Below are 24,928 nucleotides of genomic sequence, written 5' to 3'. Positions count from 1 at the left end.
ATCATAGTTGATAACACCACGGCAGAATTGGAGTACTGTCAAAGCCAATAACAAGGAACTGCTGGCAATATAGGCTTCATGTGAAGTAGAGAGGAAGATTCAGTTGTAGTTATACCATAATACTATTCAAGATTATTAATCACAAGACATGCCAGTTGACCATGTAGGTTTCTGGAGGCTTGTGAACATAGATGTGACCATAGCCTATAATGCAGAAGTTACCGATCTTCACAAGATCACCAGTAACAGCCTCTTTTAAAAGCACGCCATCAGTTGGCCGCCCATAATGCAGACAGACGGCAAAATTGCGTGTTTGTGGGTAAAAGTGGTTAACCCAGTGATCAAGGTTAACCGTCGGCTTCTGTTTTACGTTGAGCATGGCGTGGCTTTCTAGGTGAGGGGCGTCTATTTCTGCCATGATATCATAATCCTGAGGGCGAGACTGTCCTGTATAGGATATGATGCCAGCCTGGCTGATATCGACGCTATAATCGGGCTGAATGGTCCAGGTCTTCACAGAAGGGTGGGCAGAGCCAGTCGCTCCTCCATTAATACTTAAGGCTCTTCCAACGGATTTCGTACCAAAGGGCATTAGTGTTCCCAAGCTCTGGTTAGGAGAGGGCCACAAGCCGTGCATGAGAAGAGTGTTTATTTCCAGCATATTGAAGCGCGAAGCGTAGAACTCAGGGCCAATTTTGCGGGCAGCCTCACGAAGAAAGAGCAATGGATATCCGCCATTTTGACTGGTAGGTTCTTGGTTCCCTGGAAGTTTGTACCAGTCGGTCACACCTACCGCAGACATTATGGCCTCTGCGCGGTTCTCTCTGCAATGGCGACGATTCCCGAGCATCAGAATAGTCGTTCTAGAGGCATTAGGGAGGTTCGCAAGCCCGCTGTTCTCAAAGAGAGAATCGAGAGCTATGGCGGGCCTACACTGGCCGTCTATGCGAGAGAATGGAGCATCGGGAAATCCCAGATACTTATTTCTCTGCATTTTCGCCCGGCCCGACAGCGCAATAAGGTCATCCACACGCACGCCGGTTCCTTCTTGTCCTTCTATAGCAAAGACATTCCAGTGCCTGTCCACTAGAGTCATGTCAGGTCGAAGACAGAGCTCTTGTAGGGTCCAGAGTGAGGAGAACCAGCCATTCACTTCACCGTCAAAGCCGTCAGGGCTCTGAAATAGCTCGAAGTCTACCTCGCTGTCGCGATAAGCAAGGTCTGCCATCCAGGCCGGGAGGTCGATGTCAGTTCGCAGATAATGTAACGCGTGCTGGCGAACAGCAACCCGTAAGCCTTCCCATCCCTTAACATCATTAATCCAGGCCACCGCATGCGTGGCGATGCGGAAGATCTTTGCCTGGCGTGCAATCTCATCTCTGGCGATCGCTTTCAGATGTTCACTGTCGGCCTCTTGCGGGATGCATAGAAGATCAAACCAAACAAATCGGGTTTTCAGGCCTGCAGACGCAAGAATATCCGGGAGGTCTGTTACATCGAATTTGGTGTTCTGTGGAATAGACCATTCATTGACGCCATTAACATGCACAGAAGGGCAATCATTCTTCTTCCAACGGCCCCAGGTATGGCTGATTGCAGTGTACTCAACTCGGCCGCTCAAAGAACTTGAGACAATATTGTGCCTCTGCTGTATATCCCACAGATAATAAGGAAAGCCACCTTCTACCTCTTCGTTTTGCAGCCATCCACACGACGAGATCGAGGCACCAAGAGCGCTACCTCTGCGAGTCACGGTCCTTAACATTCCGTTGCCTTTTAGCGGAAGGCTATCAAGGGCACCAAGCCGCAGGCTGTGCTGGGCGAAGAGGGATTCGTATATTGATATGGCGAGTCTCTGAGCCGCAGCCACCCAGGCGCATTTGCCACGGAATATCGGTCGTATATTCTGAACAGCTCCACCGTAGGCATGTGGAAGAAACTCAAGGAAAAACAAACTGCGCATCATATTCTGGTATCCAATATCATCTGGTAAGCCAGATGCGTAAGTGCCTGACAAGGCTGCTTCAAATAGAGCAATACGTGATTTCGCAGATGAGGCGGTAAAATCTATCGATCCATCCCACCACTCCAGCAGTATGCGCGCCGTCGTTGTCTCGTCATTCGAAAGATGTGGGCCAAGCCTTTCAAAGTTGTCTCCACTTAATAGAAAGATCCAGTTTGCAATCGCCCTCCTAGATGCGCCAGAATTGCCACCTAGCTCTTCGGAGGTGGTTCTGACGCCACAGACCGTTTCGATTATGTCGCCGATGGACCGCTTGTTATAATTATCTTCTTTGACTTGGGTCTCGGTATTCGCATCGTTCGTGGTTGAATATGAAGTATATGTTTGCCCTTGCAATGTCGACGCTGGTAAGTTTCCCAATGGTTCAAGGCGCTTACCGCTTCGTGCAGAGAAATAAGCACCAAGCGCGAGGTCACCCATTGCCACTATACGGGATTCAAATACTTTATCAAAGGTCTCATAATAAGGGCCCGGCACATCATTCTGTACTAGAAACGCGAGCCCCCGGAGACCAGACAACAACAATGGATTCGTCACTCGGAGTTGGTCGTGCTGTCCAGCCGAAGTGTCATAGTGGAATGCTGCTTCCACAATTCCACGGCGCAGGAACGTCGCCTTGACGAAGCTACGGAAAAGAAGGGCTCCGCGTAGCGACAGGCTCGCGTGCCGGGTCTCTTGCTCCTTGACGATAAACAGTGCGCGGGGCTCGTCAGCATGTAGTGAAGTTGCTGCGAGTTGGCCATAGAGGTTAGAAATTCCTTCGTTGAAATTCTCCTGCGAAACAAGTCCGTCCTCGATATCTTGGATGAAATTTAATATGGTCTTGCCCATCTTGATGGGTACGGAGAACCGATATCTGAGTGATTGGGTCAAGGTCAAGCATTTGAACCTCACTGGGCCCTCATCCTATTTAAGAGGAAACAGCGGTGTGTCAAGTTCCTGCAAATGTGATTTTATTTCTAGCCTCGTTTCCCAGCCGCTGTTTGGGCGTCCATTTCACTTACAAGGCGGCTTCGGCCTTTGGTATCTGGCGTCTTGGCCGGGCAAATGCGAAATTGAGTTGTTCAATGCGCCTGTAAACAAATCAGACGGCGAATTTTGGATAGACGGACGAAGCGATTGGAGAGAACTCTCCCAACCTGTGCACAGGGTGAAAGGTGCATCGACTCAGCCAGTAGACATAAAAACCGGGAATCTGCCCTCCAGGAAGCCCTCACTATTTAATCTAAACTTGGAAGAATAATAGTAGTAGCTTAAATTTTTGGACTTCTTTTCTTATTCGTTTTCGCCCTTCTCAACTACAACCCTTGCAGGGCGCCCGGCTTTGTGCATGTCGGTCAAGGCTCCGCGAGACTCTTGTATTATATTACCATCCTATCCTAGTAGTCCGATACGAGCACGTCCGTAATGAAGCGGCGAACGTGTGCAGCGTTGGCAGAGCGATCTGGGATATCAGCGATCATTTCGCGAACAGGCCGGAGAGACGAAAGTAGAGGAGAGAGGTTGTGAAATGTGAAATCCAATGCAACGTGTGGTCGTAAAGACGCCCTCCTGCGTGGCCCCGTCCGCAGTGGATCGATCCATCTGATTTTGGCTCCAGGAAAAACGCCTGATTGGGTCTTTTAAAGGGAGGACAGCGCCGCACTGCGTCTGGGGCAAGGCTAGTGGCCAGATGAAACGGATTGGTCCATCAGAGGAGCCAGTGACGGCGATGAGCACAACGAGAAAGCAGCAGCAAGCGCCAACTCCACTCGATCGACGCAGCCTTGTCGCAGTGGCTACAATCTAAGATGGGCCCGTGCGTAGAGTGTTCGTATGTATCAGACGCAGTTAAAGAATGGAATATACGGAGCTCCGCTGGATTTCTCAGAGACTGCTACTGCACTATTTGTTGGTATATGTCTTGATAGCTCGTCTATATTTCTTCCAGATACACGTAATATGCCTGATAGCCGTAGCAAACCTCTAAGCCTGCAAAGTTGCGTCACTGTCGCTGAAACGGCCTTGGCCTCTGTCATGTTGAAGTATATCAACGTCAATACTGCTGATAGAACTCCGCTGGCTGTCCGATTCCGTTTCCGGAAGTGATACCCCGTCCACCCCGCGCTGGAAGGGGAGCTCATGGAGCATTGGCGTAGAACCTAGGGAGTTCCGCGTCGAACTCTGGGAGGGGGAAGGAGAAGGAGACCTAGCAGAGGTACCAGGAGGAGAAGGAGGACAGTGTGGAGCATCCTTCCAGCTCTGCAGCAAGACATGCTGCCCAATATCGACTCCCCACCTCCACGTCGACGTCAACGTCGACGTTGAAGACAAATATCCGCCAGGCGTATCAGAAAGTGTAAGGGGACTATCACTATCACGCCACCATCCCAGAGCCGTAGGCTCGCGCCACTTGCGCATCTCGTTCACGTCCGACACTTTCTCCTGCCTTAGCCGTCTGACCAGCGTGCTGTCTGCAAGAAGGGAGAATCTGGACGCGATAGACCCCGGCTCTTTGGGTAGGACCGCAGCACCGGGAAAACGACAGAATACCAGAAGCGCAAAGCAGGCTATTGTGCATAGCAGCGCTAGGAGGATATATGTGGTTTTGGCATCCTGATGCACGCGCAGCTGGGAGTGGACGAGCCTCGCGGGGACTGTCTGTGTCTGGTTGGTGGACGGGGTTAACGAGATATCGTCGCTTGCAAAGGTACGCAGCTCGGAGAGGATCTGAGTACAGTAGGCTGTGTACATGCGCGCTGCGGAGTCTGCCAGTCCGGCGGGGGTAAGCAGTCTCGACAGGTTCCCGGCTCTGTGTTGTGCGTCTGCTGCTAGCAGCTCGTAGAAGTTTCGACTGCTTCCTCGAGATGGCCAGAGTGAGTTACTCCATAGCTTTCCGTCTATCAGATTATTGACGTAGACTTGTCCGTATGGGCCAAACTCCACCCTTGGGGGCTGGAAGTACTCCGGCTGGAAGTCTGGATAAGGCCGGACGTATTGGATGGAGTTGGAATCGACGGAGACGGGTCTCCAGGGAAGCAAGTGTGCGCCGGTTTCAATGGCGACTGCGGTCGGTCTGGTGAATGTAGCGTTGACGTCGACGATGGTGAGATTCCTCCTGCAATGGGCTGCCACCACAGGAGGTATCGTAACGTTCAAGGTATCCGGCGTGGCCCATACGGTGGTGTTATCATCGGCGCTGTAGGGCAGGGGCGTCATGTTCCTGAATGAGTGGATGGAACCCCCCAGAGATGTAAGATCTGCTATGTACATTGAATATACAGATTCAGACGCTCGTATCCCGTCCGTTTCAAGACTCGATTCATTCTGAATATTCAAACTGACCGCTCCAGAATAAGATGGGATCTCTGCAGAGAAGCCAGTCTGTGCAAAAAAGCCACTGGGGAAGGACTGGGGTCTATAACAGCGCTCTGTCGTGCATGCCCAGGCAAAGTGTATGCCCTGCAAATGATCCCCGTAAAGGCTTAGTGACACATTAAAATCTGAAGAAGGGATGGGCTCGCATTGTATATCAACTGCAATCGCGGGAACACGAGCTTCAACTACACCGTCTGAGATGTCGTTCTTGGTCCCAACGACGGTTGTCAGATTGTCCAAGACGAGATTGCCAACGATGCCTGGCCTGGAGCGCAGGTTGAAGACGGGGTTCGTTTCCCATTCGGCAAAATCACAGGCCTGCTTGATAACGGGTGTTCTATCTATCGAGTGGTTGGCCGACTGTTGTTCGAGGTGCATATTCTGCAGGTGCGTTGTCAAGCTGGTATCCATCTGCACGCTCACAGTGTCGACCACCTGTGTGTTTATCGGAGAGAAAAGCCCTGCTGCAACGAGCTTCATGGCGGGAATAATCAGGATATACGAGGCGGCCGAGGCAAAGAGCGTGATGTTCATCCACCCAGACCCTAACCCAGAGAGCCGCCCCAGCAGAGTCAAATCATCTGTGAAGATGGTGTGACTGTTGGGCCTTTTCCGCAAGACATTGAACGGTGCCTGCGCCTGTGCTGCGGCATCCACTCCGGCAAAGCAATACCCAAAAAGCACGAGAATGGCCGACGTAGACAGTGGCAAAGCCGCAGACGACACTGGCGTATCCACACAGAGTCCATTGTGCTTGTCTGATTGCCACAGCATGATTCCCAATCCGATCATCACCACCGCAGCCGCTACCTCGAGAGCGACCTTGGATACGAGGCGCAATGGCAGGGGCCTCCACCCGCCCAAGTCAGCACCCTTGGCCACGCGAGTCTCTGCATCAGGGTCCTTTGACGCCGGATGATATCCGTTCATATCGACGACCCTTTCCTCCGGGTCCTGTCCCGTAGAACCTCGACCCAGGTCGAGTGTAACACCGGGCTGCTGTCCTGCGTTGCGTTGCCTCAGCATAAACCGCGTACTGCGCAGACTAGCAGTCATTGACTGTGTCGACGACAGGGCATGCTTTGCCATCTCCCTTTCGACAGCTACATCCGAGGCAGAGAGCATGACGCCTGCAGCAGCCAGGGAGCCGGGGTCCTGCTCCAGCACGGTTTTGGGGCGACCTCGGAGCGCGCAGATAATGGCAACGATTCCCAGGAGCGCCAGCAATGCTTGACAAGTCCTCACCACGGGAGCTCTCAGTAGAATTCTCTCGTCGGTAACGGCGATACTACCGGGTAGTTCGTTGGACGCTTCACTGCGTGCCAGAAAGCTTATGACCTCCGCCCACACCTTGCCAGCAAATTCCGTCACTTCGCCTTGAAAGACGTCCTGTCCGATAGGGGCATTCTCTGGATGTCCCTGCAGCGCCACCTGCATAAAGGTGTCACGCCGGACCGGACCAAAGCCAATGGCAGATGTGATATTCGCCATATTCGCCACAGGTCTAGTGTTTGGGTTGTATACCCCTTTGGAACCGACCAGTTGCGCCCTGCCAAACATCTCCTGTATTTCCGAATCCAATGGATTCTGCAGGTAAATCCACAGAGCTTCCGTGCTGGTCTTGATATCCAGAGTCTGTGGTTCTGACGATACCTCGAATGCCGTAATCTCGGAATTTGTGCTGTTCACGGACAGGCGGGCCCGCTGGCTGGTGAACCGCGGCGAGCAGATGAGCCCTGTTACGGACGAACTGTCGTAGTATAATGTGCCGTTGGGCCGTCGAGAAGGAAGAGAAAGGTAGGTCGCCAGGATTCGCGTGTCCCTGTCACCACCGTCTCCGCCGTCCGAGCACTGCGTGATGTTGAGCCAGGCACTAGGATATGAAGATTCTTCAGGTTCAGGAGAGGCAAAGGCTTCAAGTTCGAGGGCTACATTGCACCCCGCAGCTTCCAGGTCATCTGGGCTCGCTTCCAAGTTGAGCTCGACGATGTCAAGAATTGGCCTAGGGGTGTACCGAAGCCGTTGGCAGTCTATCCCAGCGACGATGGAATTCACTTCGGTGGTAGCAGTTGCGTTCGGAACGCTGGGCACGGAAAACTGGTCGAAGACATAATTCCCGGCCGTCCACAGTGTGCGAGGGGCGCCTCCAAGACGTCCGGAGATTGCGCGAGCATACGGCTCCGTCCCCGTGGTGTTCCAGGGTATTGTCAAAGAGCCATTGGTCATGACCAGGGGTGAGTTGTCAAACCGGAAAGCCGACGTCTGGGTGAATTTAGCTGTTATATTCCTGGGGGCGAACAAGTCCACGTAGGCGAGTGTGTTGGCGAGGGGGACGAGTGCGCCGCAGATGAAAGTACAGACCAGCCCAATAAACACGGCCCAGTCCTTCCTGCGCATCGCGGAAAAAACAGCCACGATTTCCAGTGCACTGATATAATCAAGTAGGACCGTGTGGCTGCCACTGGCCCACCTCCCACTCATATTGGCCCAGGGGGTGATCTTCTTCAGATCAGAGGCTACTCCCTTGACGATGTAGCCAAGCGCGATGAAAGCTAGAGTTGGCAGATACCTGGCTGAAAACAGTATGCCCCCATTGTTCGGCGATAAGACCTGCGCGACGGTGTAATGGCGCAGGATCTCCAGAGCGGCGATAAGTGCAAAGGAAAACACAGCGAGGGAAACGAGGGCCACCGGTCTCAACATCGGCGGCACCCATTCGGGTGAGACCCGACGCCTGGCACCAGTAGTCTTGTTGAATATGGCCGTATAGCGCATGGTGGGGGAAGGAAATAATCAGGGTCTGCGGCTGTCACATCAGAGCAGCCAGAGGGCTTCGGCTTATTATGGGAGCCGCCCAAGCAGGCAGTGCAAGGCTAATCCTGCATTGCGCAGATCCCTCGGCGTGAAACTGCAGTAATAGCTAACAAACGACTGCTTATCATTGGTGTCAATTGGTGTGGTTGCACAGGCCAATCAGGTCTGAATGCTTGCATGGCTCAGCCGCACTCTTGTTACTGTACTGGCACCTGCTAGACCGTATGTCTATGATAATATAAGATACTTATAGTTACAGAAATTTCAGTTGACGATATGGGAAAATGACCATTGGATTATAAAAATATGCCACCAATCCTAGCATGACCTAATTAGCTTTGGTTGGCCCATCTCCTGTTATTCCACCTTGAAAGAAAGGCAAGTATAGAGCAGGACCCAAATTTGTCTTGGTCTTCGGTAGGACGATATTCTCGAGCCCGCAACTGTGTGAGTTACGAGTAAGACGACCTGTTCGGCTGTTTAAACTTACTTCTCATGTCAGAGGCTTTTCCTTACCTTTCACTTTAGATTAGGCTCCGTGGCCTTTGAGGTTTATGAATAATGTAACTGCTTTATAAACCGTGGGCCGGAATAACTCGATAACTTGGGCTGACAGTACCTTATGATTCCGGATATTTTTCCGCCAAGTACTATCACACCATCAGAGGACAATGGCCAGGTAGATTTGTCAAACATATCGACATCCTAGCTCCAGATGACTTCATATCTTACCCCGCCTGACATATATCAAGCCATGGACCCCAGGACGAACAAACAGATACAGACAAAAGACATCTCACAAAATGAGCACATCCATCCGAGAAGGCGGCCCAGCCCTAAAAACCCCCCTCGACTTCCCAAACAGTCCTCTCACCCTCGCCCAGCGCCAACCCCTAATGCTAGGCGTCTTCCTCGACCTGCAAGACCGCACCCTCTCCTCCTACCCGACAAGCAACAGCTGGACCTTCGAGTACAACCTCTCCATCGTGCAAAAGGCCGAAGCCGCCGGGTTCGAAATCGCATTCAGTCGCATGCAATGGCTCCCAAAGGGCGGATACGACGGGGAAGCCTCACTAGACTCCTTCATCGCCCTCGGCGCAATGGCCGCTGCCACGAAGAACATCCTCCTCATCTCGACGATTCACGTTCTCTACGGCCCGTTACATCCGCCGCACATCGCCAAATACGGCGCGACGCTCGATCATATCTCCAAGGGAAGATGGGGTGTGAATATCGTAACGGGCCACCGCGCAATCGAGCACCAGATGTTCGGATGGAATCGGATAGAGCATGATAAGCGGTACGAGATGGCTGGGGAATTCTTCGACGTGGTGAATAGTCTCTGGGGGGAGACGGAGAATCTTACATACGAGGGGAAAGTGTCGTCGTGGAAACTGGAGAATGCGTGGGTGACGCCGAAGCCGCTGTTTGGACGGCCGGTTCTGGTGAATGCGACGGGGTCCCCCGCGGGTGTGGATTTTGCTGTCAAGTACTCGGATTTGGTTTTTATTACTTCGCCTGGGGGTGCGGATATCGAGAGTGCGTTGGAGTCGCTGCCGGGGCATATTAGCAATATCAAAGATGCTGCGAGGGCAGCAGGGCGGGAGATTAAAGTCTTGATTAACCCTGTTGTTGTCTCCAGGGATACGCCGGAAGAAACCGAGGAGTATCTACAGGGCATTGTCGGGGGTATTGAAGCGGATACTACGGAGACAAAGACGTTCAGGAGCTATGATAGCGATGCGCATGCATGGCGGGGGCAGACTGGCCCGCGAAAGCAGGGATACAAGCTTGGTGGTAATGTCGAGGTTATAGGGTCGCCGAAGGAAGTTGTTGAGCAGCTCGCAGCGCTGCATCGAACTGGCATCGATGGCGTGCAGTTAGGGTTCTACGACTGGGTGGTGGACTTTGACTACTTTCTGGCCAGGATTCTTCCCCTCCTCAAGGAGGCCGGCCTGAGAGTTTGACAGCATAAACTACCACATAAATGGTCAATAATATACTTCTTCCTGAGAATATACTTGTATAGCCGGATCAGTCAACAGTCTATCCCACAACGGAAAGCCTTGCGATTTCTCCATCTCCCACATGCGCCGAGAAGAGTGGGACAGCCTCGGCCAGTGAATCAGGGAACCGAATGGTTGGGGATACGAATAACCAATAAAGGAGCCATCCAGACATCACTGATACCCACTTGTAGATCACAGTCAGAGTGATAACTTATAAGACCGCCTGTCTCCGAATTGTTGCATCATATTCCACTTCCCGTTCACATATCCATACCCAACCTTCGAAATGTCCTCCATCGCCACAAACCATGGCCTCACGCCAGGCTCCGAACCAGAGGACTTGACCGCCTGGTACCTCATCATCAACGCCCTCTGGGCCTACGCCTTCTCCTCCGCCCGCGGGTTGAAAATGCTCTACAAGATCGACAACCAAGTCAGCCCCCGCGGCGATCTCGACAAGTACGGGCCCCGAGCAGTCTCGGAGGGCAAAATCACCCAGGCCCAGCTTGATCGGCTGAAGCGCAATGAAGCGGCGCATGCGAACTCAATGGATCATTTCCCTGTATTTGCTACTGCACTTGTCCTGGCGAAGGTTGCGGGGTTGCCGACTGCTGATGTTAACTTTGCGGCGATGGCTTATACGGGGTTGAGATTTGCGTTCTGGGGAAATTATGTGTTTAGTGCGACGTTTGGATGGGCGGCGCTGAGGCCGCTGCTTTGGTGGGGGAGTAATATTGTCTGTCTGCGGTTGATATGGCGCGCTGGGAAGGTGTTCAATGGTGCTGCATAGTGGTCAGCTTTATAAAAATGGGTTGTATGCTCTGGATACCTCTGGTTGTACTGTCAGACGCAGTCAAGGAAATTGTCAATTCAACAGGTCTATTGATAAGAAACTCTGTTTGAGCTCAGTAATATGTTTTGCGCTCTACTGTTATTTTTTAGAGGGAATAATGGAATATTAAGATATGATACCCACACCACTACGCACAGTTATCCTTCGAAACCCATTTATCCTAACAGTACACAACCATGCTCAGTTATATGGTGATTTCATTGCTAAAGCAAGACAAAGGCTGCGTATGCACATGCCAATACGTTACAGCAATCTGGGTATGACGGTCTTAGTCAAAGAACTTAGAACTCAACTGTCGCAGATAACTTACAGACTCTGGATTTGGGCTATTCGAAGAAACCCCGGGGCCCTTCTTGTACTTGACATGGCAAACATGGACGCCCTTCTTCCCAACCTCCCTTCCCAAGCTACGGGATAAGGCAACCAGAGCGCCGTCGTTGATCTCATCCGAGTACGAGTCCCCAGATGGGCCGGCAAATATTAAAGTAGGGGGGTAGCCCGAGCCATCGGCGTGATTCAGCAGTAGCGGAACTACCTGTCGAGCAAAGGCGTAGGCATTTTTAATCGGCAATACAGCTTTCTCACGGAACTGGACAGCATTTTGCTCAAGAAAGCCGGAGGCCACTGCGGTATTTGGTTCGTTGCGCAACTGGAATATTGCCGCGGCGCATCGATTTCCGAAATGGCTGGTAATGGCGGAAATAGATGCTGGTAGTTGCTCGCTGGCAGAGAGCTCCGCTTTGAATACTGCTGCCTTTCTGCCTGTATCCTGAACTGCCTTGACAGAGTGATCCATGTTGTGTTGAGCGTCGCAGAGGAATGCAATGGGATAATGAGGTGCAAACTTGAGTGCGATTTGAGTGTCGGTTCCGGATGAACCTGCTATTTGTTAGATTAGCTGCAAAATGCAGAGTGAAGCCCTACCAGTAGCCAGTATAAGCACAAAGGGTGAAGTCATTGTACCGCTTGAGAATACGGATCTCCGGTATCTGTCAACTTGACGGCAACGGTTGGCAGTTATACACCAAAAAGCATCGAAAGAAACATCATGTGAAATAGTCTATTTATAACAGATTCATCATCGCCCTCCCTAATAGATGCGGATATCGTTGTGATCAGCATAGATTAGTGATCAGAGCCTGGCCTCGGCAAACCCTATCTCGGTTGCTGTTATAAAGCAAGATATACCTCTTGTAATCGGCTTACTAGCATCGAGGCGCACCCATACCCTTGAAATGGACCAACAACCCTTCGCCATTATAGCCGGAGTCGGTAAGCAGCTGCATCAGATCAAAAGTTTGTGCTTGGGCTCTGACAGTTTAAAGGTCCCGGAACAGGTGCTGCACTAGCCAGGAAATTCGCCAAACAGTACCCCGTTGCATTATTGGCAAGGTCCACAGAGTTCACTCGCGAGCTGGTCTGCCAGATCGAAGCGGACGGGGGCACTGCTGTCAGCTACCAGGTTGATATCTCAGACGAGGCCAGCGTGGAACTCGCCTTCAACGGTATAAAAAAGCAGTTTGGAGCGAAATGTGCCGGGGCAATTTTCAACGCCAGCAGTCGTCCATTTCCCAAGCCATTTCTATGGCAGTCTGAGCCTGACCTAGGTCATGCTCTTGATATTTCACTGTACACATAATATCCAGGATGAATATGCCGAGTCGAGTTGCTGATTAGTACCTGGACAGGACCGGGGCATATCTCTTCGCCCAAGCCGTACTCCCACTTCTCCTCTCCGCCAGAGGAAGCAGTAGCACAGGTCCAGAACTTGTCCCCACCTTAATCTTCACTGGCGCCACGGCATCCGTGAAAGCAAACGCTTGGATGCAGCCATTCGCCATCTCCAAGCATGCATTGAGAGCGCTGACGCAAGGTCTCGCCCGCGAGTTCGAACCGCAGGGGGTGCATGTCTCCCATGTGATCATTGATGGTGTCGTTCGAATGCCTTTGACGTGGTGGCTGAAGCCGTTTTCGTCCTGGGATGCTAAGTTGGATCCTGCTGCTGTTAGTCGTCGACGAAATTCGAAATGGCTTATTCCGTCTTGCTGATGTTCGAATTGCAGATTGCCGATAGTTGTTGGTATCTCCATACGCAGCCTTTGGCTCATATGACATCGGAAATTGCCATTCGCCCGTACTGCGAGACTTGGTAGCATAAGAGTGACTGGCATGGCTATATAGGGTGGATGATTGGATTTACCCCGATTCCTACATAAAGCCAGTTAGACGCGCACGCCGTCGAGACCACAAGTGAAAATGATAAGCCAGTTAATATGTACCCCGACGCATAGAGTGGATCCTGTCGGCTTCGGCTGCAACCTTATCACGACCTGCCGGCGTCGGCTTCAAGTCCCGAATCGGGTGTGCCGAGGGGTTGAGACTCCTGTCTTTCAGTCGTAATTGCAAGCCAGCTTTAATACGTGCCATAAGTCCATTAAAGGTATTCCAAAAAAAGAAATCACCTGTTTAAGCTATTCTCAACCTTTGAACATGTCTACCCAAGGAAGCCATACCGCCACCCACACCGGAAAATGTCTATGCGAGGGCATCAGCTTCACAGTCCAAGGCCATCCAAACGCCGTTTATTGCTGCTATTGTAAAGACTGCAGTGTAGGCGCTGGGGGACCCTGCCAGATAGTACGTTGCCACGTATTGTCTACGGCTGAAGGCCACACAAGCTAGGACGGACATATTACTTACAATCCAACTAGACAGCGAGCTACTTTTCATCCAAATTCGCATTACACGATCCGGAAGGCCTGGCTGCCAGGTTTTCAATCACTACTGGAATTGTCAGTGGGAAGCCCAAGGACAAGTACTTTTGCCGGCGCTGCGGGTGTACTCTGTTCACGGTTCCGTTTACCGAGGGTGAGAGGGAAATTGTCATACGACCGGCTTTGATTGAAAATGGGTATGTACTATTCTAAATTCATAGAAGAATTACAGTGTTAATTGTACTGCAGGTTACATATATTCAAGCCGTCTATTGAATGTTTTACGGAACGGCGCCCGGGTTATTTTTCTGCTTGTGAGAATGCTACGCAGTATCGGGGCTCGTCTTGAGTGCTGTGTTGGGGGTATATTCGCAGTTCTTTTGGTATCTTTATTGCTCGCTATGTATTCATCAATGTATCCTTTGTCAATGCTAGTGATATTTGACCATGAATTGATCTTGTAGTAAGACATGTAGCGTGGTTTCAAGTATTAACATTCCATACTCGTGTATATACCTCAACATCAAAAAAATTAGGTACAGCTAGAAGAGGGTATTTGATAGGATGGAAAGTCATCTATTCAATGTCCACGCACAGACGACAGCAGCGAATCAGGCGTCCACCCATCGTCAATCAAAGATCTATCCCCCTTCCCCCCCAAGGAATAGAACAAATTCAAAAGACACTTCTCAGCACCCTGCCTTGCCTCCAAGCTCAACGTGCTAAGAACATCAACCAGTTCCCTAACATAATTAATCTGAAACTCCCCAGAGTCAAAAAGACACATAAAACTCTGATAAAGATAGAACCGTAAATTCGGAATCGAGTTGCTCCATGCCTCCTGCGAGCTTCTCAACGCGTCCTCCAACGCCGACAGCGTGTTTAATGAATGTTCCTGGAATGAGTCTTCCGAAAGATGACATATCGACTCCTGCAACACAACACCGACAGAGAATAAACATCCTAGCAACTCGTGTTCCATGTCTGGATCGTTCATTTCTGACGAGGGGATCTTGTGCGATATCATGAATTTATTGAGTAGAAGGCCCATTGCCGAGTGCAGGGAGGGAAAGAGGGGCAGTCTTGCACTGTAGGAGGTTCCCATGAACGTTCTCATGTCTTGAATAAAAGATATAAGCCACAGACAGCGGACATTCTGCACATCTAATGACTCTTGAGTCGGGCTGTTGATTGGCGATCGGAATGGAGATTGGGATATATCCTCCAAGTGGTTTGTGGGTTCGAACCATGAGGGTTGAGACATGAGAGACACACTATGTTAAACGTCAGTGTGCCACATTGCCGGCATTATATGGGTATTCGAGATGTCGTACAGATAGACAACGAGCTCTAAACGCCAATTATTCTGTAGTCTGTGCACGCCGCCTTTGGCTTGGATCATTCTTTCTAGACCGTCACGATGGATCTTCCATTCACCGACAGACCCCCAGTATCTCTATTCACATATTAGAATCGTACACAAAATGATGAAAGAAGAAATACCTCAAACGTGAGAAGACGAATAACAGCAGCAAAAGAGTCATCACTTAGCTCTTTTTCAGGGTCAATAAGCCAAGATCGCAGAATCCGTACTGCCTCGAGCTTATAGCTCAACGCATCAGACGATCTTGTACCACGCTGTGCGGGTGTCCCCGAATAAAGATGAGCCAAGTGGGCCGCAGAATGTGCCATGATGCAATTAAAGGACGATGGATTTGAAAGGTCTAGAGGAAACCACACGTCTCTCATAGGGTTGAAATCCAAGGCGTCTAGATATTCAAACATCATCACGGCGTGAGCACCTATCCCTGGAATTTGTAAGCTACCGTATTAGAGTTGAAACACAAGACTGATGCATACAATGGTATAGTAATTTTTGATGCTGGCTTGTCAGACGAACAGGACAAGTCTGGAAGGGATCTGGACGGGAGCTAAACAGTATTTGATTCAATCCAGGGAAATATTGCGCGGCAAAATAATGCTCTTGCATTCCATCTTCTTGATTGGAGGAATCCTGGTTCAATATAGATTCTTGCAGCTTCCTATCCCGGGGAAGCAAAGTCTTGCAGCTCGGCCTAAGTTTCAACCTGGCCTCTTGCCTGCGTCTATGTCGCCTTTTCCAGTGCTCGCGCATCGCATGGCTCCGGGCTTCCGAATGGCCACTTTCAGAGACAAAACGGAACTGGCGCGCTGTGCTCGAGGAACTATCCGACTGGCCGCTCTCGGGCACGAAGCGGAACTGCTGTGCTCCGCTGGAGGCACTAGACTCGCGCTCTGACATGATATTCGACAGTATCTACAACTTCAGTAGTGATAGAGGTAATGTGAAGTTTCTGCGGATAAGCAGGCGGGGTGGACGTTGAAACTGGCATATGCAGGGACGCAGCGTGCATCGGGGCATCTCGGCGGGCTCGGGCGTAGCTCGGTGAATGACAGTCCAGCCAATCATATCACAATATAGATAACTACCCAATTGGGTAGTGCTTGCCTGGTCTGGCATGCCCTAATCAACGAATTATATACATTAAAGAGATGGTATCTACTCAGCTGTTCCTCCCCCTCCCCCTCTCTATCATTCTCCTCCTCGTTGTCCTCCTCGCTCTTTTTCACCTCAATCAGCTCACCCAATATACTTCCATACACCATGACCGCAGCCACTCCATCCACACATTCATCCCACCCCCTAACAATAAACCGCAGCTGCAGCCCGTTCATCACATATCAAGTATAATACGGTTTTCCCTGCTCATCCACCTTATACTGCGAATGCCTCTGAAAGAAATCCACATAGTCAAAGATACTCTTCTTCAGCCTCCTCCTAGGCATCGCACTCCCATCCGTCCTATTCACCCCCTGCAATCCATACTGCTCCCTGTAACTCTCCCACTCATTATTATCAACGTAGCCCTACGTCATCGCCCCAATAACCTTCACTCCATCTTCATGCACAGTCTTGAGCATCTCATGCGGAAAGCCCTGGTAGTATAAACTTCTTTCAATGTCGAACCTATGCCCATCACCCTATCTCTCAGGCTCACACGATAAATGCTGGGATGATGAGAAAATATCTGTTAATAACTGGCAATTGGTAGATGCCTAGGGCAGCCACCTAGGGTAGACATGCCCTAAACCGGCCAACCCGTAATCTGCACCAGGATGCCTGGAACCCATATCCCAATTTCAGGAGTAGTCAACACATTTTACCTCAGTCTCATAAATGGCTTAATATACCCGAACGTCTGACCCCAATTCTACTATCCACCTGGTCAGCCTGTATATCCGACTTTTTGACGCGAAGAGCAACAACTCAGGTACCATTCGATTCGCCAAACCCCATTCCTGAATACAGTAGAACTGGCTCATCCAGGTCTGACTGCTCAGCTCGTAGTAAGATCACGACTCAGATACGGACAAATGGAGAATCCACGACCAGATCTCGAACACGAGCTGGGGTTTTGCAGATCTTTAGCCCTGATCACGGAAGTATTTTGCTAGGAACAAGCCATCCAGCTCTCTCATCCAAACACATGTGGATAAATTAGCAGCTGGAAGCCTGGAAAGGTTGACGATCCTCGTATTGATCGGTTCCATGCGCCGTATGCGGATCTAAGCGAGATGACCAGGACCAGGTGGGATTTCTATATTTATACTTTATACCTCGTATTCTCGTAGATCGCCCAGCGAACCGAGGTTGAGAGTAGATAGTTAACTATTTAAAGGCAGGAAATTCGCCATTACAAGATCAAACCACAGATCCCCTCAAATTACCAATATCTAACACCATGCGCGCAAGCACAATCTTCACAGCCCTAACGGCGGCCGCCACCGCGCTGGCCCAAATCCCCTCCTCGAAACGGTTCGATCTAACAACGCCCTCCCACGACCTCTGGCGACACAAGAAAACCGCCGCCTCCACCGTCCAGCAATCCATGGCCTTTGACAACGTCAACCGGCGCCTCTTCATCGTCAACCGCCGCGACGGCACAAGCACCACCTCGGGCGACCTCACCATCAGCGAGGTCGATTTCTCCGGCAACCTGCTCGGATCCATGGATCTGATTGCGTGCGGACACGGGGTGAATATCGCCGCCGAGCCCGTCGGCAAGGACACATATATCTGGTCTGAGACAGACGCCGCGAAGAGCGGGTACGGGACGGCCCTGTGGCGGTTTAAATTCGAGGACGGCAAGACGCTGGATAGTTCCAAGGACGACAGGGAGCGGATTAAACCGCTAGAGGACAAGTTCGAGCGCGGCACGGCGACGATTGATCCTGTTTATGAGCGGTTCGTGGCGCGGTATCAGTATGAGGGGAAGATGAATATTGCTGTTTGGCCGCTGGACGAGGCGAAGGAGGGGAATTTCTCGAGCCCGCTGGTTGATTGGGAGATTCCGAATGTCAAGGATGATCTGGGTGCGATGACGGGTGTGAACCAGGGCTACGCTGTGTATGGGCAGTATCTTTATATTCTCACTGGGGAGTCGTACGAGGCGAATGGGGGGGAGCTCAACTCGGAGGTCTTGTCGATGGATCTGAATACTGGGAAGCTGGTTCAGGGCCCTGTTGTCACGAAGGCCGGGTCGACGCTTGAGTTCCGTGAGCCTGAAGGTCTGGCAATCTATAAGACTGAGGATGGCGAGGCGAGACTCTTCTTGGGCTTTGCGTCTGGGAAGGCCGGTGATCGCCGCAGTAATTTGTTCTATAAGAACGTGTTGGTATAAGGACCATGCACCACGGCCAATCACCCAGGCCTTTCGCACATAGTCTGTCCAGTATATACCAGTAGAAGTCTCAATATTCCTGTCTAGCGAAATCGCGTTTATTCTTTATTTGTGGTACCTGACAACGATGGAGCAGTCAATTATAATGCCACCATATAGGGCTTGTGTAACGCCAACAGAACAAGACCGGTTACTTAACTGTAGAGCCCGCTATTACTTTACAAACATGATAGAGTAGTCTCATTGTCCTTATGGCTTTGACATTAATTTTGTATACCGCCTGTTCCTAAGGTCTCTTTCGTGAGTTGCAATCCGGGCTCCAGCGATGAAAGGCAGGCTATACAACGACAAACTGGCTAGCGGTTCAAATGACATGATTGGGTACTTTGTCAGGCTTGAATTGCTTTGATGGACTATGTGCAAGGGTGCCTTGTTCCAGCACAGAGTTGTAGCGAAGTAAAGGAGAGGCTGTGCGTTGCTCCGTTCACCTAGCACAGATCCCGTAGACATTGCTGAGTATATGCAAAGAAAGAAGCATCAAGCAGAATCAGATTCCATGGCATTTCTTTATCCAGCTCTGGGTTAAAAACACGCATCTCCCCGGTCATTTCCTCCCTTCATAATCCACGGCTTCATCTATCTATCCCGTCTATCAACGACCATTTACACCTTGGATATCCTTCTTATTTTCACAGAACCAGTTATAAATACAAGCCAATTAGCAGTCATAACTAGTACCACCATTTTCCTGGCCAGCCGCCCGCTGATACATCTCAACAACCATCCGACCAAAACGGAATGGAAACCTCAACAGGCAACGCACAGCAGAAAGCCAGGCCTAAAAGCTCAACGGGAAGCCCGATCCCATCCCGATGCCGGAGCATATCATCCAGCAAAGAGGGCACCGACCAGAGTACAAGAACAGTGGAACGCAGGCTTTCAACAGGTTCGTCCAGCTCGCCCATCATCTCCACCGAGTCATCAAACAAAATAGAGGCCGACGGCGACGAAGAGGAACAGGGACCTTTCCTAGCCGCCCAAACCCAGCAGTTGCATCCCCTGGAATCAGCCAGCCTGTTTGAAGGGGCCCCTCTCCCATTCGAGATGGAATCAAATGCCATGGATCAAGTCTCCAAGGAGGCTCCCAGCCAAGTGCAGCATAACGATACTTCATTTGATGCAATTATCAAACAGGCCGACAGCATATTCGGCATACCTACTACAAGTAATGCTTCGACAACCGCACCGAGGGATCTCTCCAGCAGGGAGTTCAACCGACGCGTTCGATTCCTGGCCTTGGTAGGCGACTACGCCGGTCGGGTCTTCAATAGCATTCGCCTCGCCGCTCAAGACTTGGGCTTCGATGGGTTTCCGCAACGCGCTGGGAACCTGCTGGAGGCGTTGAAGAATGAACGCAAGGACAGTGCCCATGGCGAACTCCACAATCATATAGACGAAGCATCCGGGGACAACAACGGTGCCGGTGGCAGCTCAAAGACCGAACTCATCCGTCGGTGCATAGCCCACCTTATCAGTCAAGACAGCGCAATGGCAGCAGTGAATTTGGATGTCGACGCCGTTCACCTGGTTGCGATCATATATGAGAACCGCAATGCAGCATTCCACTGCCCGATCGGCCATCCAAGGACCCGGAAGGATAATCGCGCCACCGAGGAGATCTGCGATAAGCATCAGGGAGAGTTTCAGCGGTATTTGGAACCGGCGCAGTCGCGGAACCCGGTGCTTATCGAGCAAATCAAGCGGATCATGTCCTTTTATCCGGCAAGTGTGGACTGGATGCAGAAACGCAATGCCTCGAAACTTAAGCCGACACTGACGCCGACGACAACGACAACGACGACGACAACAACGGTAACAACGGCGGCGGCGACGACGACAACGACGAAAACGACGACGACGACGACGACATCCGGTGGAGAGGTGTCAACCCACGGGGAGTCGTGACATGCACAGCCAAAGATGAACTGGCCTGCTTCTACGGAATTGGTTGTACGAGGTTTAAACAGTGATGATATCCAGGATAAGTGTTTTCATAAATCATAACTCAAATTTGCATTGCATTCTGTTTGCTTTCATGTTACTCCAGTTAGGTTACAACAATACTACTTTTGGTGATGGCTACAGCAAGACCACCCACAGGTAAACCAAGAAAAGGCTCTACAACGTAGAAGCATCCTGCCTAGCCCAGGGAAGTTGATCATCGGGCATCCAGTCGCGGGTAATGGGGTGGCAGAAATTATAGCGACCTCCGCGTTTACCTGGTATCGGCTCGACGTAGGCATGTGTGGTATCCACTGCGTTGACACCAATTCTCACCACCCTGCCAACACCGCAATACCACTGCCCATTAGGCGCAATGTATGCGCCGTAATCCTCTTCGCCTAGGCTTGGATTGGGGGGGAGAGAGGGGAATGCTCCTGTTTTTTTCCCTTTCTTTCCTGCGCCCTCGGGGTAGGGAGCACTGGGCAGGTTGTCGTCGTGCATATATGTTTGAAAAGTAGGGTCGTGGAACCGGTATTTGTCGCCAGTCTTGCCTGCTATAGGCTGTACATGGATTATAAGGGTCCCGTTGCAGGGACTGGCCCCCTGACACACAGCAATCACCCTCCCAACCCCGTGATAGTGCATGTGGTCAGGTGTTATGTACAATCCAAATGCTTCTTCGCCAAGTTTCGGGACCCTCTCTAGCTCCTTAGTCGGTGGTTCAAACCGTTTTGGTTTGTTTCCTTCAGGCAGAGGCTGCGTATAGTACTGTTGAGGCATGGGCTGGTGCTCAAAGATGTCCCGGAATTGATACCTGCCCTCTCGTCCGTAGCCTGGTAGCGGCCTGACACGAAAGTACGTGCTGTCCCTGCCACCAGAGTTGTATCCAACTTCACACACTCTGCCCATCCCGAAATAGAGCTGTCCGTTCGGGGCGTCGTACAATCCAACGCGGTGTTCGCGCAGGTTCGGAAGGTCGTCATCGTCGCTCATGCTACTCTGGCTAGACATAGTGAGCAGTCAGTCGAGATGAGAAATAGAAATACTATGTCTTTACTTGCTATGGAATCTTCGGGCAATTTATGCCAGTTGTGTTTCGCCTTCGCAAAAGACCAGTTGGCCTTTATTCTTAATGCTCTCCGTGAAATATTATTCACCCAGTCATTCACTGCCTTGAAGAAGGACCATTTCCCAGGTATCTCTTTATGCAGCCCGTTACTGCCAAATTCAGACGTCTGCTTTTTTCGATTCATCCTTTTATTCATTATGAAAATGTAAAATAGTCCTCAAAGAGGATAGACAGAGGATCATTCCTTCTGGTGAAACATTCTCGTGAATTCCATTTAATAACGCCTTTATGCCAACTAAGGAACCCGACCTTTATTATTTCTTAAACCACGTTAATCATTTATTTAACAAATTCCAACACATTCAACATGTTCTCGAATTCTTCCAGTTCTTTATCTCCATTAAGCATCCCACTTGGACTGCCAGCCCTCAGTATCAAACGGCCATCCCACAAGACCAATACTAAGCTCTGTACTCCCTTCAAGCTCTCCAGATCTCTCTTTCAACTCGTCTACATCCCAGTTCACATACAGATACTTCCCCTTTAGGAACCGTGCTTCAGAACTCGCAAGCCACACATTGAAGCTGCCGGGAAGAGAAACTAGCCAATCACCAAGTCAGTCAGTCACCTGTACGCATCCCCCAGTAAAGATCATGACCTGAATAGAAGTCTGTCCAACATACCATGATCCTCATACCCCACCGCCTTAACCCCACCCACAGCCCGATTCATCTCCGTATCCACAACCCCAGGCTGGATATGGAAAACACTCCACCGGGGATTCGCAAACCCAACCATATCCCACAGCCGGAAAACCGCCAGTTTGGCGATACTGTAGGACGCGAAGCGAGGCCCGTAGTTCAGGTGCGCGGCGTTGCTGTTGACGTCGATGATGACTGCATCTGGGGCCGCGAATCGCGAGAATGCTTGAGCGACGTATAATGCGCCGCTCAGGTTGACGTCCACCCCGTTTAGGAATTCCGCGGGGTCTGCGTCTTCCACGCCCTCGAATGGACCGGTTGTTGCGGCGTTGCTGACCAGGATGTCGATGTCGCTTTTGGTGCCGGTACCAGTGTCGGTATCGGTAGAGACGAACTTCTCAAACGCTGCATCGACTTCGGTCTTCTTTGTCACGTCGGTGGGCGCTACAAAGACTTTTGTGGTCTGGCCATACTCCCGCTCGATCGCGGCTTTGGTGTCGAGGAGTGGTTGGATCCGTCGGCCGAGGAGGGCGATTCTGGATGCTCCTGCTACGGCAAAGGAGCGGGCTGTTTCGGCGCCAATTCCTGTGCCTCCGCCGGTGATCAGGATTGTCTTTCCTTTTGCGGAGAGAGAGGGTTTCGTCGGAGAGATGGAGGGATAAGAGGTTGAGTGCCAGGTACGCGTTGCAGATGGGAAGGGAGCCATTGTGGTGGGAGTTATGTTAGAATGGATGAATAGAGTGCAGCCTAACTTGCTTGATGTGAAGTATGATCTGGGTGCTCTGTTGAGTCGTTATATAGCTAAGAACGGAGTGTACAATATGCCAATATGAAGCTCTACAAAATGTCCCGCCCGCCATCGAGTTAGGGCTAATCTGGTCCGTCCCGGCGTCATCGATGCTGACAAATGCGCCTCTTCGTTCAATTCTCACTCCTTCTGTGGCAGATATCCTCCTAATTTCGGTCCTCATAATCCCATTCCTCATTTCAAACTGCAGTGGTACAATTTGAAATGGATGCTGAGCGGGAGATACAATCTGTCCTGCGTTGCGGGCTGTGCAACAAGCCGTTCAACAAGCGTGCGTTCACATTCATCAGCCTCCTAACCCTGTTTCTGAGTGCTAACGCTTTCTAGAATCGACGCTAAAGAGGCACGGATACTATTGCCGCTCTAGAAGAGCCGGGCCGATTCAGAGGCCCCGGTCTTGTATTGCCTGCGCGCGGCGGAAGGCCCGGTGTGATAACAGGCGGCCTGAGTGCTCCAGGTGTTCAGCCAAGGGAGTGGAATGTCGTTATCCAAGCTTGACCTCGAGAAATAGAGACAGCGATGTGTCTCCAACGACGGGTTCCACTTCCGATTCCAGATCTCCTCGTGGGGCTAATCCCGCGCTCACCATACCTGACTCTGGGCCCTATTCGGGGATTGTGAACCTCGGATTCTCCAGCGAAATCGAGCCTCTCAATTGGGATAATTATGATACTGGCCTTGATCTTAACTTTGCCAGCTTCGACTTTCTGGATCCAATTTTACAGTCGAACGAAAAGCCTGCTGGGTATCAGTCAACACATTCTGACCCTTCAGCTGGCGAAGTCCAAGGTCAGCAATCTTTGTATCCTCAATTGACAATTCCACCTCTCCCAAGCCTCCCTCGCCTTCTCGTCCATCGACCAGAATCAAACACCGGTGGGAAACGAACAACAACTCTCATCCTACACACCCTCAAGTCCTACTTCCTGATGATGCTGCGCGAGGATACACTCCCACCGTTTATCCACCCTCACTCACTGGCACATCCATCTCTTGCTCCGAATTACGAAGTCCAGAATAATTATAATACCTACAATCCACTAGCTAACTGCATAACCCTGATCCAAACACTCGGCACCTCCCTAGGAAAAAACAGAAAGTCATTCTGGGAGCATGTCCGAACTGAATGTAACAGGATATGCTCAAGAGACTACCAGTCCAAGCTAAATAGGTGGGGACTGCTCGGCGCAATGCAAGCGCTGACAGTATATATTCTCATTCGGCTGGACGAGGGGGAGACGGATGAGAATAATTTGGATTTTCTGTTCTTAGCTGCTGTTACTGTACGTTCAACTTCGTTCTCTCTCCCCCTCTCTCCTTCATGCCAGTGCTAATGGGATACGGGAATACCAGGCTATTGCTCAACAGCTTTGCAGTGGTGATGCTGTTCACGACCTCACGTCTGGGCTCTACGATGACGACGACGAAGGGATAACCTGGAAAGAATGGATTTTCGAAGAATCAAGACGAAGATTATCCATCATCTACCGGATCATCAACATGCTCGTCTACTTCGAGCCCGCAGCCAGATGCGACCTCCCAACAGACCTAGTCCTCGCGCCACTGCCGGCAAAGAAGCCCCTCTGGGAAGCAAATGACGAAGCTGTATGGCAGGCTGAAACTGAGAGAAACCCGAGGCTTCATCAGACGGCATTTGGGATAGCTGCGAGTGGCAGCCTGGTCAGGTTGGATAAAGATGGCCATGACCATGGCCGGGGTGGGGATGCGGTTCTATCCCATACGGTCTTGGATGTGGAGATTGTCTCCCGGAGTCCTGCAGATTGGGAGGAGTGGTGTTCTGGCATGGATGGGTTTGGGGGACTTGTTATGCTTGCTGCGTCGTTGGTTGTGTAGC

At 51.0% G+C, this 24,928-nt stretch overlaps 14 protein-coding genes across 14 annotated transcripts; 7 read left to right on the top strand and 7 right to left on the bottom strand.

Moving 5' to 3' along the window:
- Positions 1-139: 139 nt before the first annotated feature.
- Positions 140-2,854, bottom strand: ASPSYDRAFT_33080 (uncharacterized protein; the record flags this gene model as incomplete). The annotated part of the gene is made up of 1 exon (XM_040845050.1): positions 140-2,854. One exon carries the CDS (start codon positions 2,852-2,854, stop codon positions 140-142), a length of 2,715 nt encoding a protein of 904 aa, XP_040700735.1.
- Positions 2,855-3,889: 1,035 nt separating this feature from the next.
- Positions 3,890-8,155, bottom strand: ASPSYDRAFT_59375 (DUF3433 domain-containing protein; the record flags this gene model as incomplete). Its single annotated transcript, XM_040849689.1, has 2 exons — positions 3,890-3,902; positions 4,152-8,155. 2 exons carry the CDS (start codon positions 8,153-8,155, stop codon positions 3,890-3,892), a joined length of 4,017 nt encoding a protein of 1,338 aa, XP_040700734.1.
- Positions 8,156-8,969: 814 nt separating this feature from the next.
- On the top strand, positions 8,970-10,239 carry ASPSYDRAFT_47199 (LLM class flavin-dependent oxidoreductase). The gene has a single exon (XM_040847390.1). It carries the CDS (start codon positions 8,998-9,000, stop codon positions 10,159-10,161), a length of 1,164 nt encoding a protein of 387 aa, XP_040700733.1. The 5' UTR covers positions 8,970-8,997; the 3' UTR covers positions 10,162-10,239.
- Positions 10,240-10,489: 250 nt separating this feature from the next.
- Positions 10,490-10,993, top strand: ASPSYDRAFT_91234 (MAPEG family protein; the record flags this gene model as incomplete). Its single annotated transcript, XM_040852451.1, has 1 exon — positions 10,490-10,993. One exon carries the CDS (start codon positions 10,490-10,492, stop codon positions 10,991-10,993), a length of 504 nt encoding a protein of 167 aa, XP_040700732.1.
- A 193-nt stretch (positions 10,994-11,186) lies between these two features.
- ASPSYDRAFT_133928 (uncharacterized protein) lies at positions 11,187-12,014 on the bottom strand (the record flags this gene model as incomplete). The annotated part of the gene is made up of 2 exons (XM_040840658.1): positions 11,187-11,935; positions 11,981-12,014. 2 exons carry the CDS (start codon positions 12,012-12,014, stop codon positions 11,325-11,327), a joined length of 645 nt encoding a protein of 214 aa, XP_040700731.1. The 3' UTR covers positions 11,187-11,324.
- Positions 12,015-12,167: 153 nt separating this feature from the next.
- Positions 12,168-13,297, top strand: ASPSYDRAFT_205846 (uncharacterized protein). Its single transcript, XM_040843890.1, has 4 exons — positions 12,168-12,328; positions 12,382-12,685; positions 12,811-13,060; positions 13,120-13,297. The coding sequence occupies exons 1-4, from the start codon at positions 12,292-12,294 to the stop codon at positions 13,207-13,209; spliced, it is 681 nt and encodes a 226-aa protein (XP_040700730.1). The 5' UTR covers positions 12,168-12,291; the 3' UTR covers positions 13,210-13,297.
- A 206-nt stretch (positions 13,298-13,503) lies between these two features.
- Positions 13,504-13,764, bottom strand: ASPSYDRAFT_47197 (uncharacterized protein). Its single transcript, XM_040847389.1, has one exon. The coding sequence runs from the start codon at positions 13,745-13,747 to the stop codon at positions 13,592-13,594; it is 156 nt and encodes a 51-aa protein (XP_040700729.1). The 5' UTR covers positions 13,748-13,764; the 3' UTR covers positions 13,504-13,591.
- A 3-nt stretch (positions 13,765-13,767) lies between these two features.
- Positions 13,768-14,119, top strand: ASPSYDRAFT_155129 (uncharacterized protein; the record flags this gene model as incomplete). The annotated part of the gene is made up of 2 exons (XM_040842427.1): positions 13,768-13,967; positions 14,020-14,119. Coding segments are annotated over 2 exons (300 nt in total), but the record flags the coding sequence as incomplete, so codon positions are not given.
- A 231-nt stretch (positions 14,120-14,350) lies between these two features.
- Positions 14,351-16,051, bottom strand: ASPSYDRAFT_91231 (uncharacterized protein; the record flags this gene model as incomplete). The annotated part of the gene is made up of 4 exons (XM_040852449.1): positions 14,351-15,044; positions 15,105-15,226; positions 15,274-15,578; positions 15,631-16,051. 4 exons carry the CDS (start codon positions 16,049-16,051, stop codon positions 14,351-14,353), a joined length of 1,542 nt encoding a protein of 513 aa, XP_040700727.1.
- A 1,501-nt stretch (positions 16,052-17,552) lies between these two features.
- On the top strand, positions 17,553-18,664 carry ASPSYDRAFT_79981 (putative FacC-like extracellular signaling protein; the record flags this gene model as incomplete). Its single annotated transcript, XM_040851020.1, has 1 exon — positions 17,553-18,664. The coding sequence occupies one exon, from the start codon at positions 17,553-17,555 to the stop codon at positions 18,489-18,491; it is 939 nt and encodes a 312-aa protein (XP_040700726.1). The 3' UTR covers positions 18,492-18,664.
- Positions 18,665-19,289: 625 nt separating this feature from the next.
- Positions 19,290-20,521, top strand: ASPSYDRAFT_1180782 (uncharacterized protein; the record flags this gene model as incomplete). Its single annotated transcript, XM_040840362.1, has 2 exons — positions 19,290-20,277; positions 20,319-20,521. The coding sequence occupies 2 exons, from the start codon at positions 19,290-19,292 to the stop codon at positions 20,519-20,521; spliced, it is 1,191 nt and encodes a 396-aa protein (XP_040700725.1).
- A 53-nt stretch (positions 20,522-20,574) lies between these two features.
- Positions 20,575-21,506, bottom strand: ASPSYDRAFT_70034 (uncharacterized protein; the record flags this gene model as incomplete). The annotated part of the gene is made up of 1 exon (XM_040850493.1): positions 20,575-21,506. The coding sequence occupies one exon, from the start codon at positions 21,504-21,506 to the stop codon at positions 20,670-20,672; it is 837 nt and encodes a 278-aa protein (XP_040700724.1). The 3' UTR covers positions 20,575-20,669.
- A 458-nt stretch (positions 21,507-21,964) lies between these two features.
- Positions 21,965-22,971, bottom strand: ASPSYDRAFT_91227 (SDR family oxidoreductase; the record flags this gene model as incomplete). The annotated part of the gene is made up of 2 exons (XM_040852448.1): positions 21,965-22,164; positions 22,248-22,971. The coding sequence occupies 2 exons, from the start codon at positions 22,969-22,971 to the stop codon at positions 21,965-21,967; spliced, it is 924 nt and encodes a 307-aa protein (XP_040700723.1).
- Positions 22,972-23,421: 450 nt separating this feature from the next.
- ASPSYDRAFT_154895 (uncharacterized protein) lies at positions 23,422-24,927 on the top strand (the record flags this gene model as incomplete). The annotated part of the gene is made up of 3 exons (XM_040842406.1): positions 23,422-23,546; positions 23,585-24,356; positions 24,442-24,927. Coding segments are annotated over 3 exons (1,383 nt in total), but the record flags the coding sequence as incomplete, so codon positions are not given.
- Position 24,928: the final 1 nt, after the last annotated feature.

The sequence above is a fragment of the Aspergillus sydowii genome (assembly GCF_001890705.1).
Source record: "Aspergillus sydowii CBS 593.65 unplaced genomic scaffold ASPSYscaffold_8, whole genome shotgun sequence".
Taxonomy (NCBI): Eukaryota; Fungi; Ascomycota; class Eurotiomycetes; order Eurotiales; family Aspergillaceae; genus Aspergillus; species Aspergillus sydowii.
The sequence above is the reverse complement of the archived record's forward strand: the minus strand, read 5'-3'. Positions and strand labels throughout refer to the sequence as shown.

Coding starts and splice junctions, on each gene's coding strand:
- ASPSYDRAFT_47199 (XM_040847390.1), top strand. CDS start 8,998: ATGAGCACATCCATCCGAGAAGGCGGCCCAGCCCTAAAAACCCCCCTC.
- ASPSYDRAFT_205846 (XM_040843890.1), top strand. CDS start 12,292: ATGGACCAACAACCCTTCGCCATTATAGCCGGAGTCG. Junction 12,686..12,810: donor CATGCTCTTGATATTTCACT/GTACACATAATA, acceptor AGGAAGCAGTAG/CACAGGTCCAGAACTTGTCC. Junction 13,061..13,119: donor CTAAGTTGGATCCTGCTGCT/GTTAGTCGTCGA, acceptor TTCGAATTGCAG/ATTGCCGATAGTTGTTGGTA.
- ASPSYDRAFT_47197 (XM_040847389.1), bottom strand. CDS start 13,747: ATGTCCGTCCTAGCTTGTGTGGCCTTCAGCCGTAGACAATACGTGGCA.